A 21511-nucleotide genomic window follows, 5' to 3' on the forward strand; every position below is an offset into this window, starting at 1 on the left:
TTTAACAGCACAATACAATTCACTTCAATTCATTTACTTCATTTATATCTATGAACGATGCACTCTGATACTTTTTAACAACACAATTTACTCACTCAGTCACTATGGACACCTTAATTTATATCTATGTACTTAATTTTTAACATCACAATTTAATTCATTTACTTCATTTATATCACTGTGGTGTTGTTCATTTATATGTATGAACAATTCATTTACTTCACTCACTCACTATGGTATGGTACATGACAGTACCTTTAACTAAACTACTAGGTGAACAGTGAACATGAACAATGAACAGTGAACATGAACAATGAACAGTGCATATGAACAATTTGTAGTTTTTTCACAAAATAAGCAAACTACAGATTTTTGCTAGCACTCACATCAAGTCCACAGGCAAGGAACCTCCTCCCAGTGCTAATGCCTGAGAAGAAAACATGCCTCTTTGCCGGCTGGCCATGCTCACACATCACCATCACCTCATTGTCAACACCAGAGTAGTTCGGGTCCTCAATTGTAGCCGGGATCTACATCAACAAAAGAAACGCACAAAATCCATCTCACGGGTTCAAAATGAGCAGGAAAAACAAAATCCCCAAACCGAAACCCTAGCTCAGAGATCCCTAGCTACGAGTACACATCACTGACCTTGATAAGGGAGCCCCCTGAAGAGTACTCGTAGCCTGATTCCTCGCTGTCGTCGCTCCACGAAACCATGGCGGACGGTGGCGAGCTGGCTTCTCACTGACGGCGACCAGAGCCAGAGAGAGGAGACAGAGGAGAGGGGCGCGAGAGAGAGAGAGGGGGGGCGCGGGGGGGACTGTCTGACAAGGACCGACCGGCGCAGCGTCTTGAGCGTTTTGTTCCTAACGGCGCCGTTTGCCTGTCCGTCATGCCACGTCAGCGTTTTCGGGGCCCACCTGTCGGAAAAGAGATCAAACAAGGCTAAACGGCTGTTCAATGCTTTTTGCAACGGGTTAAGAGATTTTACGGTGTTTTTTACAACAGATTAACGATTTGGTAGTTTCCTGCAAACCTAGCCACAAATGTGGTGGTTTCTTGCAATTAACTCATCCATTCACCACCAGAGAGGGCCTTCATGACCCGCTTGAAGGGCATTAACCCGTTAGATATTAGAGAAGCTCGTTCAAGATTTCAAGAATTCATATAGGAATTGACGACTACGTTGTCAATGGAAAAGCGACTGTGAGCACAACTACCACCATGAGCCGAGACCACACCGAGGGTCACCGTCGCCTACCAATTGACCACTATTTGGAAGAAACCAAAGACTCCTATTATGGTGCCTCCATTTGGCAACGACACCATAGAGTCACGATCACTAGTCTAACAAACTGGACCAATATATTTTGTGAATTTTGGTCAGTGCCACTACTAAACTTGGATATGCGAAGGGTGCCACTCTAGTTCAATCTGTGCCACCAACGCTTGCGTAAAAATTGGCAACATAACCCTGCGTGTTGTCTCCACCAGTTGGCATTAACCTGCCATCTCTTTCACGTCGTTTACTTCAATTTAGGAGCCACCACTTCGTCACGTCAATAGGAGATTCGGTTGAACCTTCATCCATCGTGTCTCAAAAAAGGGCTTTCATCCACTAGGCCGAGACTTAGTTGGCCAGTCAAAAAAAAGGAGATTCGATTGAGCCTTCATCTGCGCGTTGGGACCATGAGCGGCACTCCAGAGTGGCATGTTTCTAAATTTTCGCAAGTAGAGCCCCTTTTCTTCCAACCACTTCCAATCACATCCTCCCGCTACTCTCACACGGCCCCTGCCTTGCTGCTGCCATGACCTCCATCCGCCTGATTCTTGATAGCGGCAATGAACGACAGCCTCTAGAGCACAGTTCAAAGTGTGGTTATGATCGGAGTGCACTTTCAGTGCACGGCGGCATTGGCGCACTTTATCAACGCCGTGCGCTGCATGCATCATGATGGAGCTAAAGAGCGACAGTGTGTAATACGTGGAACATATACTACTCGCATGCGGTAGCTATTAACTGGGGTTACGGTCCAGTATCTCGTGTCCTACGCCACCAATCCTCTAGCACCCGTTCCAGATTTTTTAGTACGGGGCCGAACTCAGAACAGGTAACTTTGCGTGCACTACGTTGTATGGCACAACTAGGGCCCTGTTTGGTTCATAAGTCCTAGGACTTTTTCTAGTCTCAACTAAAAAGTCTTTAGTCCCTAAAAAGTCTCTCCATGTTTGTTTTCAGAGACTAAAAAGTCTCTAGTCCCTTTCTAGAGGTTATTAAATGACCATGTTGCCCCTAGTATATAGAAATAACAATCAAACAACACCATGGGGTGGCGGACCATTGAATGCATGGAGGGGCATTGTTGGAAAAGTCCCAAAAAAGACTCTCCTTGACAGTCTTCTTCATTTAGTCCCAAATGACTAGTTTAGTCCCTAAAAAGTCCCTCCCGACTTTTTCTAGTCCCTACATAAAAAAATCCCTGGAAACAAACACCCCCTAGTTGTGGCCGAGCAAGTGGAGTGCATGAAAGTTCCGGGTAGGACCAGCCAGGCCGTGATAGTGGAACTCAGCGGTTCGGCCGCATTGCATGCAGCGTGCTGGCCTCTGTACTGGGCTATGATTTCTCTAGCTCCATGGCATGCATATGCTAAACCCCATGCACTCGTTTTCCGTCTATGTGGCGTGCTTGCACAATACCGCAACGGACGTGACTGCTCGAGCCGGGCTGTGGCTTACTATATATCGTCTCTCTTAGCAAAAATATAGTGCCGACGCTCAAACAGAGGGCCAGCTCACGGGGTCAAGTGTTGCATGCATCCACTGAACGTGCCTTAAGTGTGTGCTGGATCTGGTCTAGCATGTATCTTGGCCGTTATTCTGAAGTTCAAAAAATTTCAAACGATGAAGAGCACTGCGTGTGGTAACCGTACTTGGTTCCCTATGTATGATGTTGTGCTCGTGTAAACAATCTGTTTTTAACCTCCTGCATGGGCTCTAGGCAATCAAAAAATATGTCTGACTGGCATAGATTATATGGGTGTGTCTAGGGCACATCTAGATGTGCTCTAGTTATTGCACATCTAAATGAGTGAATCAAACATAAAGCGGAAAAGAAAAAAGAAAAAGAAAATATCCACACGGATCTCAACGTAAGATCAATGACATAGAACTTAGATGTGCAATACTTATGACACATCTAGATGTGCTTTAGCAAAACTGTAGATTATATTGGTCTGGATACTAATTGCTACGGTACAGTACATAAGGATGTTTGTGCAAACCAAACTCCTGCTATCTGACTTGATAAACTATTGAGCCGACTAGGGGGGTACATTTCTCATCTGGTTTCTGAAGATGTCTACCAAACTACAAATTGTTTACAGTTGCTCTGATGTGCTGCATTGCCTTGTACGGTGTGTCCGATTTGCTGTCCTCAAGCTTCAGAACGTCTTGGAGGATGGCTCGGCGATAGGCACATATGTTTTCCTGGCAGATAAAAACATACTGGAATGATTATATGTGTATTATAAATATGGTTGGAGAGTTGTTCTAGCAGACAAACCTTCGTGGTCGGGTTCCGTAGTGTCTCGCCTCATAGTGCCTTGCCATGAATAACGAATAGATGGCGGACTCCTCACTGAAGATGATAGCAATACATATTAACGTTTGATGGCATCAATGAACATATGTTAACGTTTAAAAATACCTTGCAATTTTTTCTATCATCAAAGTAGGAAACTCTCTGGTCCATCCATCAGAAGTGCATGGCCAACTTGAGAATAAAGTTTGCACACATTTGAAGAATGCCCCATGGATAGCATGACTGATTTGTTCATGGAATTTGACTCTGTCGGATGTAAATCCAAATGGGCCTGCTTGCGGATCTAGAACAACAATCCTCTTCCTCAGCATATCTAAAATATAACAGCACCATCCATAATGCAGAGGGGTGTGGAAAATGAACTGCATTGCAATGTAGACAGAAATGAATATTCATTGTAAAATATAATAGAGCAGGGGGCAGGGGAAATATATATGTGACGTACCATTCGGCACTGGTCGATGTATTTCTCCATTAGGAGTTCTGTTTGGACTAAGACGGCGAACGTTGGGTCTATGTTGCGGATGGCAAGTGTCTGCAAACATTTGGTATTATTATCAGAACTGGTCATCCTGAAAAAAAATTAAAGTTGCATAGGAAAAATAACCAACATAGTAATGTACCGTAAAGTCTGGCTCGACGAACTTTCACCAAATTGCAAAATCTCCATCTTTCGAATTGGTGTGTTGGATTTGTGCTAATCGACGAACAATGGGAGTCAAGCATTCATGGCTTATTGCATCTTTTCCGATGATCTAGTCACATAAAATATACCCCTGCACTAACAACAGCCTGGGCGTGGGGTGCTCGATCCATGTCCTGGTACATAAAAAGGCAAGTAGAGGGAACATGAGTTAGAACAGTATGTTGATCATAATACAGTTTTGTTTACTGATGGGATATTACCTAGACATGCTGTCAGGCTGATCATTAGAGATGCAGAATGCAAAGATTTTGCTTGAATCAGCCAGTGGGGTGTGTGACGGTGGAGTCGAAGACCATGGGTCTGACACAAATGATTTTCAAGATAAATGTCTGGCGGGTGGGGTCGTGTCTGTTAACTGTGAGAAAGAAACTCCCGTGCAATCTTGGTAAGCGAGTACGATACTGGAAAAAAGACCATCATGATAGAAAACAAGGCTCGTTAGGTCAGCGGATGAGTCGATGCCCCTTTCTGGAGTGGATGGATTGTCGTGGTTGCCGTCATGAACATAAGTGCCTTGTTGGTTATAATAGTGCTTCTTGTTTTGGCCTGAGATTGGGCAGAAAATAGATTCAGTTGGGCAAAATGGTGCATGCTTATAATTAATTATATATAAAAACAAAATTGATTAAAAAATACCGATGTGCGTGTCGTCCATAATGTTATCACTGCTCTGTACATATACCCTTTTTCCGAGCTTGATGTACATGCCCAGTGGAGCTGCCTGTTGTTAAGTTGATGAAGGGGAAATCATAAGGATTCAATCAAAGGGTGCATATCGCTGTATTGGGTGTGAATTAGCTTTTTGTGACGAGAAACAACCTTCGCTGTCGGAAAGATCGTGCTGTTGTCCCAGCCGGTCATTGACAATTATTTGTCCTGTGTTCCATGCCGATGATGACTTAAACGAAAACATCTAGACAGAAAAATGGATCTACCCGTACGACAATAATTGATTTGGTGACAGTACCTGCTGTGTTGGTATCTACCAAACGGCATGTCGTAAGACCGGCAAGTTGGCAACATATGCATCTGCTGGACAAACATGCCCCTAGCTCGTCGAGAAATTTTAGCATCCCAATTTGGGTGGTGTGCCGTATCTCGGAGATGTTTGCCATAAGCCTGGCATTGTGCTCCTTCAGAATGATTCCAACGAGGTCATTTGCCTGCATGACAACAATTAAAACTTTGCACATAGATAAAATTTAACTGCTGCCTAAATCTAAGATATTAAGGTTTCAATCTGGTGTGGTACCATGTTTGGGTACTTGCGTCTCATTATGTTGGCAAACTCTACAGGGCCAATAGTGCTTCGTGGCTTAATTAATCTTACTAGCAGCACGAAGGGGGACCTTTGAAGATGAAGGGTCACATATCTTGTTTGTGACATGGTTGGGATGGTGAACTTTTATATTCGATATAATATTCTCTGAATGAACAACCTCCTTCAGATCACACTAAAAAACAACAACACGTAACATGTGTGAACAAAAAAAGACTGCAGGCAAAAGGAAGAATTAATGGTGTTGAATAAAAATGCTTTTGAGATTACATCTGTGCCAGCAAAAAAACTTCTTGTCCTTCGTGGGATGTAATTGAGTCAATTGCCTTCTTTACTGATTCGTGATCGAAAACTTTGACATGGGGGAGGATATTCTGTGCAATGTGCCCGCTTGATTTTTCGATCTTGTCCAAAGCAATTACCTGCATGGACAAAATAATGTGAGGTCAACATGATAAAAAAATGTCCTACCTAAAAAAAAGATTTACAAGATTGTTGAGCATGAATACCTGGAGGAGAAGGTGACATCCAACTATGTGAATTGTGATGTTGCCATTGGCGATATCGGATTTGATCTTTCTGACGCCTTTCATCAAACTTTCTGTGACTAACCTACACCAGTTGTACGAATTAATCTCTGACGGGACAACAAGTGCTGCCCTGTAATCAACACTAGTATAATCGTGCTTGGCGCATGGGTTCAGGACATGGCCAAATGAGAAGATTACAAATGCTATCTTAAAGCAGTCACATTCCACTTTGCTTGAATTCTCATCTAGATTCTTTGATAAAATAAATTCAGCGGCCTTCAAACTATGCACGCCTTTGATACTAATGCTTGAAGCCAATCTGCTGAACTCTATGCAAACTTCAGAAAGATCTGAATGTCCTGGAGGAATGACCCTACTTCCTTGGGGCAAACCAAATGCATCGTTTACTTCTTGGTCTGTGATTGGAATTTTCTTTGATTGATCCAATTCTAATAAGCATTGTTCTGGATCTACTCTGACCATCAATGAAGAGCTGAATTTCAAATTCAGTTTGTGTGTAATTTTTAAATGCATCAGCCCTCCGAAACCATCAATGGAGAGCTGAATTTTTAAATGCATCGTTTACTTCTTGGTCTGTGATTGGAATTTTCTTTGATTGATCCAATTCTAATAATCATTGTTCTGGATCTACTCTGACAATCAATGAAGAGCTGAATTTCAAATTCAGTTTGTGTGTAATTTTTAAATGCATCAGCCCTCCGAAACCTGTTTCAGAAACAAGACGGCGCTTGAAGTTACTAAACTGGGATACCACACAACAAAACTTCTGAATAGATATGTGAGAAGTAAGAGTTGCATCTGCTAGCGTGATCCTGACAGATTCTTCTTCTCTGCCAGATATTGGGCTCGTTACATCTTGGGGGGTGGCTCTCCGTCTGCGTTGCCGTGGCTGGACATCGTTCTAATACTTGACAATCTGGCGATGAGAGACTACATCTTAGATAGGCGGCGAGTTTAGAGGGCAAATACAGCAGACTCGATAAGGCAACACAACCAAAAAAACTGGATTGCAGAGCCGCACTAGCTATGGGGAACTATGATTGCAATGCCTACTGAAATATAAATGGAGATGGATTTGTCGATCTAAGAGAAATTCACGGTCGATGCTGCACTTGATATGCTTAAAATCCATACCTGGTGTGGGACGAGTGGGGCTGGAAGCATCGAAGAAATTGGGGCGCTGGGGGCCAAGGGTAGAATCCGTGACGGCGACGGGGGCCGGTCGGAAACACTTGAGAGTTTGATCTCCGCCGCCGCCGTTAGCGACTTTGGTAGGTGAAAGATGGGGAGGGGGAGAAGAGCAGTAAATGTTTTGCCTGTGCGTGGGGCTAAGACGATAAGGGCTGGCTGGTCTGACCAAAACAAATGGTTACAGTCGTACGTATCGGGCGATTTGTCTTGGCAATTAGAATCTCTAATGGTTCATATTGGAAGATATTAAGTTTAATAAATAAGAACTGTCAGCGTAAACCAGGTTGACGCTGCATGAATGTGTCTGTGAGGCTCGTACAGCACTGCACGCGATCCTCGGTTAAACGCACTTGATTAGATAAATAAAGCGGGAATAATTAACAACTAATTGTTGCATTAACATCTATAAACAAATGTCAACATGGCCGACTAATTGTGCGTTGAAGACTTATTTTGCTAAACCTGACAAGCAATCCAGCCGAGCGAGCTGGCATAATTTTACAGTGGCCTAACTTGTGCTCGGGGCCGGTTGGTCCAATATGCAACCTGTTCTAAATTGCGGCCTCTCATGGTGCTGGGTCGCGGGACATCTGCTGCGCATGCGGAAGGATCCAGGACCAAACCAGCTGGATTACGCGGCCAATACAGCCCGGTGAAAAACAAACGCATCACTACTCCCTCTGTTCGGAATTACTTGTCGCAAAAATGGATGTATCTAGACGTATTTTAATTCTAGATACATCCATTTCCGAGACAAGTAATTCCGAACGGAGGGAGTACTATACATTGCACAGTTAATGCAAGACGATGATCCACGTGCAACCGACTGGTGAGGATATGCATACCAATGGACGCCGTGCACCAAAGGAGCTTTTCGGGTTATGATCTACTACTTCGCATAGGCTAATACCTTCCAGCAGCTTGATGACATTGTTGAAGATTCGGCATGGGTGTCACACCCATCACCTGCCCAATGGTATCTTACAGTTAGTGGTAGTGTTCGCTCCTGAGTCAAAACTCTAAGAAAGGAATTGTCTTTATAGATTATAAATGAATTATTGCACAATTTTTTAATGAATTTAGAAATGATTGTGAATTTCAAAAAATATTACTGCATGTTTAAAAAATATTCACAATTTTAGAAAGTTCATCATTTTTTCCTAAAAAATCTTTATTTTTAAAAATATTCATGGATTTAAATATGTATTCAGGAATTCTTAAAGATGGTCGCGCCTTTTAAGAAATCCCATCTTAAAAAATGTACATGGGCTAACAAAATTGTTCACAAATTTATTAGTGAATTTCTTAAAATATTCATGAATTAAAAATGATCATGAATTTTTAAAAATGAAAACTAAAAATTTGCATAAAAAGGAAAGAAAATGATAAAACAGAAAAAAGGGGTAAAGGAAACCCCTAAAAACCAGAAGAAACCCGATGGCCAAACCATAAACGAAATGAAAAAAAATCTTCATCAACCCAGTCCATCTAAAATCAGCCCCAAACAACACGTCTATAACCACAAGCGGCGGAGCGCGCTACCCTACCTGACCGTCCAGCATGTCCAGCATGGTTCATCCGACAGGAATTAACTAATACGGCCCATGCGCAGATCGAGAACTACCGGGGTTATGATACTTATGAAGCTGATGCCTTTGCTGAATCCGACTTCTGCTCTGCTGCTGCTGCTGCTGTTGTGTTGCGTCGTCTGGGCACTTTGCTTGCCACGACGTGCAGATGTTGGCATAGGGGCCTTGGTGCCCCGGTTTCCCTCTCGAATCCCCGCACGCACACAAATCCTGCATCGCATCACACTCTTTGTCAGGGAAACTCGAGATAAATCATGGAGGAAGATCATGTGCAATAACATCTTCCACCCAAATAAGTTTGGAAGCAATCATTTGCACATAAATGCAAAAAACGATGAGGTCCCTTGCTTTGTATCATTGGGAGTGTGGGAGAAGAGGAATATTGAGAGCTTAGTAATATTGATAAAAAAATTAAAAAAAGGAAAGAGAAAGAAAAATAAATTAAAGAAAACTTAAAAAAAATAAAAAGAAGTTATTAGTCCCTCCGGTCCATATTACTCCCTCCGTTCCGAATTACTTGTCGCAGGTATGGATGTATCTAGATGTATTTTAGTTCTAGATACATCCATTTCTGCGAGGAGTAATTTGGAACGGAGGGAGTATTTGTCATAGTTTTAGTTCAGCTTTAGTAGTAAAAATGATATCTTTCATGTGTTGTATATATCAGTGCACGGGCCGTTTGGGCCACGGCCAATACCTCTGGGGCTGCTGCCATGGCCGGCTCATGCTAGTCATGATGCATGGCGTGTGGTGGCCTCTTTAGCGGGGACAGTGGGGCAACCAGTTTCCCGGGCCGACGCAGTTGTAGGAGGTGCTAGGATTGTGCTGCCGAGTTTCCATGGAGTCGCACCGATGCATGTGTGTGGTCGTGGTGCTTCGGGCGAAAGCCCTGCTTGATACTTGTCCATGCCGACGACGATGTGTGTTGTTCCTATCTTGGTGGAACCATCGAGGACCCTCGATTCAACCCATCCTTCAGGGTCTAGTACCCCGGGTGAAACCAGGATCTAGCTTGCATGACATCAGCGTCGACGACGATGCTCCCTTGTGGAGGCGTTGTTCTTGGAGGTCTGACCCAAGGTTGGGGCGTGAGCCGGTGGCACTCACCTTTGCTCTAGCTAGTACTCTCTCCGTTGCTAAATATTTGTCTTTCTAGAGATTTCAACAAGTGACTACATACGGAGCAAAATGAGTGAATCTACACTCTAAAAATATGTCTATATACATCCGTATGTGGTAGTCCATTTGAAATCTCTAAAAAGACTACTTGATGGCATGGGTAGCAGACCATGAAGGATCCCGGCGTGGCGACGTTTTGGAAGCATAGGGTTACTCCATGAGTACCAACTGATGGTTCCAGGAGTGCGTTGCGATAGACCATGTATGTGGCGATGTGCGGTGGAGTGTTCACGACGTAATTGGCGTTTGGCTGCTTCTGGGCCTTGGCACCGTTGCGGTGTGAGACCGGCGGCCTGCAACATCATCGACATATTGTCTTGGTCCAAGACGTTCGCGATGTGAAACCGTCCACAATGCTCCCTCTACGACCGCGCCGAGGAGGCCGGGAGGATGTCATATTGTTGGTTTCTCTCCTGTCACCATAAGCGAATCCCCGTCGCACCAAGAGGGAAATGCTTATATAGGGAGGCTGCGGTCGGTTGTAATCCCTATGTCCGAGATCAAGTCATTGTGTTCCATTACCACTTGGCGAGCAAAAAAAAGAGCCATAGAGAAGCCATGCCGCTGGCGTATGCTTTGCCACCACAAACGCCTGACCTGGCAACAGGAGCACACCGGCTGGCTGGGCGTGACACCGACGCACCACCCTTGCACTGGTCCTTTTTGGTCTAATTTAGAGGACTCGATGGCTGACCAAAATGGACGTGCCGAAAGTAGTCCCATCGCCACCACTATCCAAAAGGTCCCGCTCCACCAGGAGCGGACATACAAAGACCTGACCATGTGAGCGGTAGAGAGGAAGAAGATGGATTGGTGTCAGCAAGAATTTAGTTGCCCCTCCAATTGCAGCAAACGGAAGAGGCATGGGAAGCACAGCTGTGTTGCCCACGGGAGAGACATGGGAGGCGCTTCAATCTGTGATTCTCTTCGAGGGCAGTGGTTTGGGCTTCGGCTCCTGTTCCAGATCCGGATGCTTCCCTTGGAGATCGATGATGCTGGCCTTGAAGAAAAGCTTGGTAATGTATTTAAGTTGTAATTTATTGACGGTGTCCATACTTCCGTGTGATTGAGTTGCTTTTTTTTAAGCATCGTGTGATTGAGTTGTTGCATGTTTCTTGAGGGCACAATTCTCCCAGAAAAGCATGTCCTCTGACTAGCTCCACAAGCTATCAACATATAAGGAGGGAGGGCGTGGATACCACATACAAACCACCAATCGTAAGGAACCCGAAGGAAACGGACACTACCAACTAGAGATCAGAAGGTCCAATAATTGCGGCAAACGTTCTTCAACCACAAGAGTGAAAAACAGAGGAGAACGGAGTCACTCCTGAGATCTAAACTAAAAAAGTAAGCCAAGCCTTAAGAGTATTTAGTAGCTGTATAGAATGGGATCCTCACCGACTTGTAGCCAGCAGAAGGATGGGGGTAGAGGGGAGGATAGGTGACGGTGGATTGCAAGAGTTTTTCTGTTTTACCAACGATCGCATGCAGGAGTCTCTGCTAAATTGTTTGGGGAGAACAAGAGCCTTCCACCTTTTAAATCTAAGAAGGCTACTATTTTTAATTTGGAGCCTGGAAATTAATTTGCTCCACAGTGCATTTTGAAGATAAATTCCACTATAGTTAGTTCAGTGCTCCATTTCATACTGATGATCTAGCAGTTCTTTTTTTTAGTTGGACATCTAGAAGTTATCAGTGTGCATGGGTGCATGGGACGGGATGTGTGTTCAACCATTAATTTATACCCTATACTCATAAATTGTTCTTTGATGAGAAGAGGCAGCAAGATCTTCCCCCACGGTAAAATACATTTGGCAACCTACTGAAATATATTGTTCTTACCTTTCCAGAAGCACTGCTGTATTTCTTCAGTTGTTAGACCTACAGAAGTAAAATAAGAGCTGTTGGTAAACAGATAGATTTGTCCGAATTGGTGATGTATGTTGATCACAACCTTTGAATATAGAAGACACCGAAGTCCCAAAGTAGACCATACGTCTTTCCAAGGGCCATAAGTCCTTCCTTACAACGTATATGGGATCATAGCTAGATTTATGGTCAGCAAATACCTGCGTCAATAAATTCACAAAAGCATTGTAACTTTGTAAGTCGACTCTGTAGAAATATCTACCCTATTCTTGAGGAAAAAGAAATATCTGAGTCTGCGACATACCTCATTAACTTGAAAATAAGTGCCGTTCAGTGGGAAAGTACCCTTCGTACCTGTTCGACATGGAACCTGTTCATGTTCCAGTAACTCGTCATTAGTAGACTGGAGAAGCGCATGCAATTTTTTAGACAACAGTGAGTTGTTAATATTATTACTAAAGCTTTAGTATTTAAAGTACCTCACTAACAATATTCTTTTGCATAGATGTAATAGCTAAGAAACTCAAATTTATGCAACCCTTTTTCAGGGCCAGTACTATAGATTATTCTCATACAATAAATACAAGTTACATAAAGAACACAAGTGCATTTGATCGAACAGCAATCAGTTATTCATATTTCTTAAAATGTTAGTAGAGTAGGTATTATGTAGCTTACCAATATATTTTTAGTATGTCTGAATTGGCCCAAAAGGCCAAAAGATACATAGATGTTCTTCTTTGGAGCAAAGATTATAGATTATGATCATGCAACAAACACAGGCCAACACAAATGTGTGTTTGAGCAAACACTATAGATTAAAAATGCTTTATGAGTTAAGAGGTTGAAAAACAACTCTGTTTTATTTATTTATTTTGTCAATTCAGTAATTTAGATGTAGCCTTCTGCTTTTAGGATGGCAAACTAACATATCTACTCTAAATCAGTGTTCATGATTGCCAGGTAATTTATTGCTTTACCAGAATCGTGGCTCTGACATATCTAGATTGGTTTTCCCGCTCAAGCACACAGTGCTGACACTTCTCATTATTACAAAATCCATCTTCCCTTCGAAAGTCAGAACATGGTTTGGGGGCCTTGATCATTGCATTTATGTCATCTGCATTGAGCCAGAATATCCAATAAAGATCAACTTACAAGTGCAGTCAAATTACATGTGCGGGCATGCATTCTCAAATAAAATATACTTGCCTTGCATCCATATGGTCAATAGGTAAGGGCTTGGATCGCCGTCTTCCCGTTGATGGAGTCCAAGCTGTAAATCAGTTTCTAGATCAGGAACAGGAACAATGTTTTGAAATGCTTAAATGAAAGTGGCAGAATCAAAACCTGTTGCACAAGGGAGTGTGAATCTGGAATCTCGTAACTGCAGGCAAAATCTTACTTCAGTAATGAAAGTTACAGAACTGAGCATTTTCTAGATAAATAAAATAATTTGCATGGGAAAATAATAGCTATATAGTAAGTGTAAAGTAATGCAAGTTTAAGCCAAAGCAAAATCAGTTCACTGCTTAGTGCTTACACATAGTGTTCTGTCCGAAGCCTGCTCACGTTCTTTAGTTTAGGGACAGGAATTGAAGCTGCTTCAGTGCTAATAGCAACAAGTGCTTTCTCGATATCATCAGACTGGAGATCCATATTGCTTTCTTTAATACAATTTTCCAAGTTGTGAGCAAAAGCTTCCATGTTAAGCTTAATTAGTGGGATTTCATCTGGATCATAATCTTCAATGTCATTTTCCCAAGTTTCTGGAAGTTCTTCCCGTGCTGGACTTGTTGGCTCCTCAATAATCGGCTCTGAATTGTTAGTGTGAAAAACCTTTCCACGGGTACTTTCCTCAAGCTGAGGAAGCACAGTTGAGTTCGGAGTGGGCATGCTACCGCTCTGAAAACTGAATTGATTGCTCGGATTCACCAAGCTTTTCTCCTGAGGTGCAGGAAGTGCAAGCCGTGCACTTCATTAAAAGGAATCAGGAAAACATAAGAAGATTCAGAAGGACAAGAAATTCACAAATCAATAATAAGTACACAAAAGAGCTCCCAGTTAAGACCAAGAATCCAAGATAAGTGCCACATAACTTTTGGTTGCACAAAAGAAAAGAAAAATGATGCATGATGCATGTATCGAAACTAACAGAAGCATCTGTTCAGAAACAGGTTATATTCTGAGTGGAAACTAATATGTGTCTCACAAATCTCAACCAACAGAAGGCAATTTGGTACAAGGATCGAATATAAGTTACTATTTCTGAAAGAGGATAAAATGTGATAATACCTCGCGAAGGCACTTGCGAAATGCCTACAATCACCTCTCATTGGACAAGCATTGCAATTTGGCTTTGTTTTAGTACAGAACACCTGCATTGATTGTGTGAAAATATTTATTTACCCTTTTTAGGGAATATTTATCTAGTACTTCGGAAGGAGAACCAATTCATCTCTAGATCCTAATAAAGTACCTTTCCAAAAGTGATCATATGATAATGTAGCTCGTACCTGTGAAAAATGTTGACTCTGTTAACTACTTTAGTTATTATTTACAGAGATTGAAATTTACATGGAAAGAATAACATATAATGTGCCAGTAAAAAAAAAAGGGCAACCTGGTGCATGTAGCTCCCGCTTGCGCAGGGTCCAGGGAAGGGTCCGACCACTTTGGGTCTATAGTACGCAGCCTTTCCCTACATTTCTGTAAGAGGCTGTTTCCAGGACTTGAACCCATGACCTCATGGTCACAAGGCAGCAGCTTTACCACTGCGCCAAGGCTCCCCTTCTGCCAGCAAAAAAAAAAACAAGTGCAGAATTTAAGCTAATATTACTATACTCACAGTGTTTTTTGATCAAGTTTACATAGACGAGGCCAAAGGTACTTTTGTACAGTCTCCAAGACAGGATATCTTTGACAAGAAAATCAATATGAGCAAATTTTAATTGAATATACAAGATGAAATAAATCCTTAGACAATGGAGGACGCTTACAGCTCGAGGAGATGTAGTTGTAGAGATTCAGGAAGGGGTTGAATAGGAACCCATCCCAGTCTTACACATATGCGGCCAACATTGGTGTCAACCTTCAGTGGCCAAAGCATTGTTGTGTAAATATGAAAGTGATTGAAGGTGAATTAAAAGTTTAGAAATAACTTACAGGGAATGCGAGTTGATGTAATGTCAGTAGACGAACACATTCAACACTTTTGAGCCCCAGTCCACGTATGCTAAGCAAATAATCCCTGAAAAGTGCACCAAATCGTTTTTAATAGGAAATCTTGTCATGCTGGATGGAGCTTGTTTTCCATGCTTTTTTGAGAAAACGCAAAGGGCTTTTGCGTTTCATTTCATTGAAAGGGGGGGGGGGGTGAAAAAAGCCTCCTAGGAGGTGAGTTTACAACAGCATTGGCCAGTTAGTGTACATCCCAGGATGTGGGCAGAACAACCCTAAGCCCCTGGGCACCGGCTCTAACCCAGCAGCGGGCCTCTTCTTTAATCCTATCCACTAGGACATCAATCGAGGGTGTCGCATTGTCGAAGACACAGGCGTTCCTGTGCTTCCAGAGCATCCAGGGAACAAGCAAGGCAGCATGGAAAACAAGCACTTGCTCTGGTCAAGTCGGTACTCGGTGCTTGTTTTCCATGCTAAAACTGAACAAATCTTTCACTACTTTAGTCAACTGCACCACATTTGACAAACTTTTGTTCTATTCACGCAACTTCTACATTAGCAGTTTAGCACATAGTGCTCAGTTTTAGATATTAAATGCAACATCCAACTTGTTGTACGTCTTGCTCCATCTCATTCTTTCACACTAGGTTATAGTATTTCAAGCACTAGAAAGTGTCACCCACAGAAAGTAAAGAGATATACTCATTATCTTACTTTGCTGAGTCAGGGGGGGTATCTCTTAACCACTCCAGATCAATGGTTCCATGATCTCTGACCATTCGATTCAGGAACTCCTGAAAACAATAATTTTTGTGAGCATAACTGATATCTCAGTCCTACAAAAGAATTCAGTCCTGTGCTTGCTATTTCAACAAAACATCAAATACTGCATACAGAACTAGTAAATCATTGTCTCCTAGTCCTAGTTAGTGCTTACAATTAAACCCTAAGGTTACTGTGGCCTTAATTCTAAGAAAGAGAATAGCCATATAACTATCAACAAAGCATCAACCAGTCCAAACATAACTTATTAAATCCTACTGTTCAGTTTGTACCTGGATTCGCTCTGCCAAAACATTGTTTATTCCTCGTCCCCGGATGGCGCTAGAAATTGCTCGTACATCTGCACACCGTACTGCTTCCCAATCAACAGAGTCTCTTCTTTCAGACTTTCTTTCTTTCATGTGGCCATCAGCACAAGCCTGTCTTCGAAGTTTATCCCAATCGAAGTTTTCAGTTTTTTCTTTCCTTGTGGTTCTTGTTTTCTTTGGTCTTGCTTCTTTATCTGGTCCTCCATTATAGAAAGGAAAACCAGATTTGACAGTAGATTCATCCACCGTGTTTGCTGTTTCTGCTATCGTTCCACCAGTGATAGAGAGTGATTCATGCTCCTGGAAATCTGATGCTTCAAAAGTAGAGGGAATTCCATGCTGACTTGCACCATCATCATTTACTGTTGTTGTTTTGATTCTTTGGCATTCAAGTTCCTTGGTTGAGGCATCATTTCCTGCTAATGAATCGAAATTGCTTCCCAGCTGCTGAGAAGCTGCACCACCGACACTACCAACAGAACTGTTATGTGAAGGATTATCCCCAGAACTCGATAATTCTGACTGAAGAATAGTTTCCGAAATTATAACACTTTTAGAAGATGGCATATCCTTCTGGAACTGTATCGCTCGTGAGCTTTTTTCTGATGTTATTAATTCGATGGAGAAATCTGGAAATTGTTGTGCTTTGGGATCAACTTCTGCCTCTTGGTGGTCGCATAAATCTGCATTTGCTTCTTTGGAGTTGAAGGAATAATTTTCACCTTTAGTCAACTCATAAGCACTAGCATTGTTCTTTGTTTCTACATGTATCTTCTCATTGGTTATTGACAGCTCAAAGTTCTCTCGTAGATCTGGTCTTGCACCGTTGTCAAAAAAGTCAAAGATTCTTACCCCTCCTACTGCAACCGTGCTAACTATTTCCTCATCGTCTTGACTGATAATATCATCCTTACAATTTCTATTAACTGTCCTTGGAGGAAAATTTGCAGCAAGTGACATATACGCAGAGCTGTATTTTGAAGAGAAAGAAATAGCAACCATAACCAGAGTTTGTAAACAAGAATAATTATTCATTTGTTTTAAAGAACAGAGAGTATCAGTATTGGATGTGACTATCATACCTGGAAAGATGGTCAGACACATTCTGAGTGAGGAAAACCCCTACTACGGAGTCAACTACTGATCCTTTCCATGGAGAAAAGTGCCTGTCGCCTAATAAACATGCAAGTCAACATAACCTATATATCTCAACCATCGGCTCATGGAAATTTGAATTTAAATTTAAAAACAATATAACACTTTCACACCTATCTTTCACGTATACTGCAATTTGCTGTATTCAGAAATCATATACTACGAGTCTAAAGATTACTATAATATTCTACCACCGGTGTTAATGGAACATGAAGGTTTCCACATTTACCCTTTATGAAATTAAGCCAAAATCCAGGTTTGGAAGCAAAATGCCAGCTTCCCAAAAGTTCATTATGACAACATCATCCACCACATTGAGCAGTGGGGTTACTTCAGCGTTAAAGATTTTCAAACTAGGATGTCTGATAGTTGTTAATGTGGATATTTCAACAACTATATCAACCAAGTCTCTTTGGTTGGCAAACCTTTGAGATAGGTGTCATGTGGTAGAAAGGGCTATGAAGAATGTTCAAGGAAAATTGAATTCAGCATATCATGGATGTTAAAATTGATTTGAAATCTTAATGAATTTACACCTCCAACAAAGTACCTTGAACTAGTCGCATGCATTCTACAAATGAATTAGCACGGCCTTGAAAAACTTTTCTTTCTTGTTGCCACCATCTCTCTTTCTCAACATCATTCCCATCTACAGGCTCATCAGTTGCTTTCCCCATCAAGAGGTTCCAAACTCTAGTTGTCTCAAAATCCAAGTCAACTTTAGCTCGAGGGCGCTGCTTCTTGACTAAATCCAACGGCCACTCATATGGGAAGATCATCTGACTATCAAATGGTACAAGAGAATTTGATAGACTACCTGTTTCTCCATAAGGGACAACAGCGGATGTGGTCAAGGATGGATACATCTCATTTGTATGTACAGGCTCGGTGTTCAAATCAAGATATTTCAGCCCTGATGCAACTCCTTGAAGGAAATCCATATATGTAGTTGATGTATATCGTGAGTTGTGTGACCTTTTTCCTGTTGCTTCATAATAAATATCATGGTAGAAATTTTTATTATTCGGAGGCTGAAAATTTCCCTCTGATCTGCGGTAATGACATCGTACCCTTCGTGAACGTTTCTTGGTAAAAGGTTTAAAACTGGGTCTTCCATACAGGGCCTCCAGGCATGACTGAGATGATAATCGTGGCGATACTTTTGCCCTATTCATCTCAACATTCATTATAGGAACATACGAAATCCTGCGGACTCGGACCGTTCGCTTCTTTTTTATCCCACCAGCTTGACAAAATCCTAGCATCTGAGCGGCAGTCCTTAAGATGATCGAGTCCCGTGAGCCGGCTAGAGGGGACTTGCTCTCTCTACGTTGTTGATCCTTCTTTTTCTCCACTCTCGACACCTTAGTCATCTGAAATTCTGTGGATGTTGTTTCACGTACAGACGTAGCTGAGCGACGCATAGAAAAACCAGCTTTCTTAGAGTCGTTCACCTCCAAGTCCTTGTTGTTCCCTTCCAGTATGGTAACCCCAATCCTTGTGGCATCAAGACTATGAGTGCTTCCTACACTGTCTTGTTTTCTTGGTGGCTCTCTGCTAAAACATCCAGAAGTTGCAGGTGAAACTTCTTGTGTACAGTTTATTGCCATCTCTGGCAAATGTATGTACTCATCTAACAATTTGTTCATCTCGCAAATCATGCCAAAAGCTAATCCTCCTGGTGAATTTTCCATGTCCAGATGCAGTCCATGTGCACCCTGCGCAGTTGATACAGTGGCGGTTGAACAGAAAGAGCTTTTAGCATGAATGAGTATTTCCTCAACGTGGTGGCATGAGTTGCCAGCTAATGATTTGCCTCTCAGCACTCCCTGTTCACAAAGTTCGGACTGCAACCTTCTTCGGACTGATGCAGCTCTGCTTCTAGCAGCATCTTCTGCTCCCCTAGAGACTGATTGGTCGCTAACAGGTCCCGAGCAATTCTCCAGAGAGCTGAGATTCCTTTTCTTCCGAACATAACTTCTCTTGGCTTTCTGATTTGGTGGTTTTCCTTCTGGTGTTGTAACAGCAGGCTTTTGCTTCTTGATTTGCTTGTCTTCGCGTATTACCTTGGCTCTATGTTTCTTCCTCCGGGGCTTCAGTTTTCCTGCAGGGGCCTCCTCATTTTCCTTGAATGCAGCAGCTGCTGCTGCTGACAGAGGTGTGTGATCGTTCAGTTGGCTTTGGGTCTTGAGCTTTTCTCGTGTCTGCTGATACGTTTGCATGTTCTGATCAGTTACACCTTCAGCAAGCAGTGAAGCCAATTCATTATTAGTATTTGAAGGAATAGCTGATTGTAATTTACTGTGCCTATCAGAGAGATCTGCTGCTGATGATGATGATTGTTGGCTATCATCTACTTGGAATAGTGCTTCTGCATCTAAACCATTTGGCTGAAGATGTATTGGTGTGTGTTCAGAACTGCAATTAACTGAAACTGCTAGTACTGTCGAAGGATCTATGGCCCTGTCATTGGCAGCAACATCCGAGTCCCTTCCAAGTGACAAGAAATCCCTTGGAGCAAGCTCAATAGAAACATCATCTTCAGAATCTGCAGAGGAAAAACAGAATGATTCTTTTTTTTTTCAGCCCAAATTAAGCTTGGACGAAGCTATATCATAAAACTGAAGATGCAATGTCGCCGTGAAGAGAAAATGCTCACCTCCTGCGATGCCGGGCAGGGCAGGAACTAGAGTGGGCGTATGAGGTAGTGGCCTTCCGGTCAGCATTGGTGCAGGCAGGTTATGGGGCGGCCAGACGGAGTTGCCACTGCCTTGCTCGGCGGCGCCGCTCATCGCTACGGCTGTGGCAGCAAGATTTTGCCACGTGTTACCAGGAACGTTCTCTTGGTTCATTGCAGGATTTGACTGCTTCTTCTCCGCAACCTGAGCAGAGAAGTGGATAATCGAATCTGATAAAAAAAGGACTGAATAGCAAGTGGATGATCGAATCTGATAAAAAAGGGACCAAATAGCAAGAGGCGAAAAAGAGAGAAACCTCCGCAAACCCCTGGAAACGGAGCGGCGGATTTGGGGGTGGCGCCGTGCCGTCCAATCTGCCGGAGAAAGATTGATCCGGCTGAGAGAGGGGAGGGCGCCAGAACAGGATGCGGAAGAGGCAGAGCTGCAGGAGGGGAGGGAGGGGCGGAGCGGCGGAGGCGCGGAGCAAAGCGGCGGCGAGTTTGTTGATGAACGAGAGCGGCGGCGGCCAGAGGTAAAGGGAGAAGGATGTGTCTCCTGCGATCTCTCTACTTAATTAAAGCATCTATAACCGATCCTACAAGATTTTAACTTCTTTCTTATCTTGAGGAGTTAACGGCACCTAGTCGAGCCTTCTTTTAACTTCTTATTATCTCAAGAAGTTAACGGCAACTAGTCGAGCCCTAAATTTCTTATCTTTAGAAGTTATAAGAGCATCTTCAGTCGTTCGGCCCCTCAGAACTAGAAATAGCGCCGCCCTAGAGATAAACCGGCGATAATTTCGGCGTGGGGTGATTGGGTTCCCAGCCGCCGCCCCTAGACAACGTTTTCTAAAGGTTTTTAAAAACATACTCGGTCAAAAATTGGCCAAACACGACATAGATTCGGCGATATTTAGACATTCCACCATCTTTTTACATATTGAAAATTTAATCTAAAAGAGAAAAGACTACTGCTGCCGCGCCGCCGCCGCCTGCGCACGCCTACGGGCCGAAGAGCTTGCTGAAGGCGTCGTAGTAGCCGCCGTCGTCATCGTCCTCCTCCTCCTTCACACCACGGCCGTCCCTGCTGGACCCCTGCCCGGGGGTCGCACTAGCGGACGGGTTTGGCTGGCGGCGGCGCCTCGTCGTTGCTGTCCTCAAGGACGATGACGCCTCCCTCGTCGCAGCCACGGCGCCGAGTGGCGATCTCCTTTAGGGTGCGGCGCTGGCGCTCCATCTCCAGCCGGGCCCAGTCCTCACGTGCCCACTTGATGGTGGCCTTGTCGGCGGCGGCCTTGTCATCGTGCTCGCTCTTCACGGCGATGAGCCCCGGCTCCGTCTTCGGCTTGACGAGGCAGGAGGTAGGAGCAGAGAAGGCACGGCCGCCTCGCTGATGGCGAGGGCGGCGCCACGGGTGCACTGGCCGAACGGCATCT

General features: G+C 43.3%; 1 protein-coding gene across 5 annotated transcripts; it reads right to left on the reverse strand.

Moving 5' to 3' along the window:
- Window positions 1–3148: 3148 nt before the first annotated feature.
- Window positions 3149–20643, reverse strand: LOC123064105 (protein ROS1C). Of its 5 annotated transcripts, none has more exons than XM_044487714.1 (32): window positions 20393–20643; window positions 20058–20280; window positions 17949–19946; window positions 17326–17416; window positions 16208–17213; window positions 15867–15946; window positions 15138–15222; window positions 14972–15063; window positions 14821–14889; window positions 14452–14488; window positions 14268–14350; window positions 13516–13947; window positions 13323–13359; window positions 13185–13248; window positions 12953–13092; window positions 12277–12342; window positions 12058–12172; window positions 11946–11984; window positions 8957–9131; window positions 8243–8298; window positions 6100–6202; window positions 5861–6012; window positions 5564–5765; window positions 5279–5474; window positions 5131–5187; window positions 4948–5032; window positions 4512–4857; window positions 4229–4424; window positions 4051–4140; window positions 3711–3967; window positions 3567–3641; window positions 3149–3490 (listed from the first exon to the last, which is right to left on the reverse strand). In XM_044487714.1, the coding sequence occupies exons 2-19, from the start codon at window positions 20248–20250 to the stop codon at window positions 8971–8973; spliced, it is 4788 nt and encodes a 1595-aa protein (XP_044343649.1). In that variant the 5' UTR covers window positions 20251–20280; window positions 20393–20643; the 3' UTR covers window positions 3149–3490; window positions 3567–3641; window positions 3711–3967; window positions 4051–4140; window positions 4229–4424; window positions 4512–4857; window positions 4948–5032; window positions 5131–5187; window positions 5279–5474; window positions 5564–5765; window positions 5861–6012; window positions 6100–6202; window positions 8243–8298; window positions 8957–8970. The 5 variants fall into 5 exon arrangements, with proteins under 5 accessions (XP_044343649.1, XP_044343647.1, XP_044343648.1 ...); XM_044487712.1 differs by having other exon boundaries at window positions 8178–8298; XM_044487713.1 differs by having other exon boundaries at window positions 8880–9131.
- Between the last annotated feature and the right edge of the window lie 868 nt (window positions 20644–21511).

The sequence above is a fragment of the Triticum aestivum genome, chromosome 1A, assembly GCF_018294505.1.
Source record: "Triticum aestivum cultivar Chinese Spring chromosome 1A, IWGSC CS RefSeq v2.1, whole genome shotgun sequence".
NCBI classification, from domain to species: domain Eukaryota; kingdom Viridiplantae; phylum Streptophyta; class Magnoliopsida; order Poales; family Poaceae; genus Triticum; species Triticum aestivum.

Bases quoted from the DNA above. Each gene is read 5' to 3' on its own strand.
- LOC123064105 (XM_044487714.1), bottom strand. From the start codon at position 20,250: ATGAACCAAGAGAACGTTCCTGGTAACACGTGGCAAAATCTTGCTGCC. The intron at 17,214-17,325 runs GTATGATAGTCA...TTCAAAATACAG, and splicing joins GTGTCTGACCATCTTTCCAG to CTCTGCGTATATGTCACTTG. The intron at 15,947-16,207 runs GTACAAACTGAA...TATTGTTTTCAG, and splicing joins TTTTGGCAGAGCGAATCCAG to GAGTTCCTGAATCGAATGGT.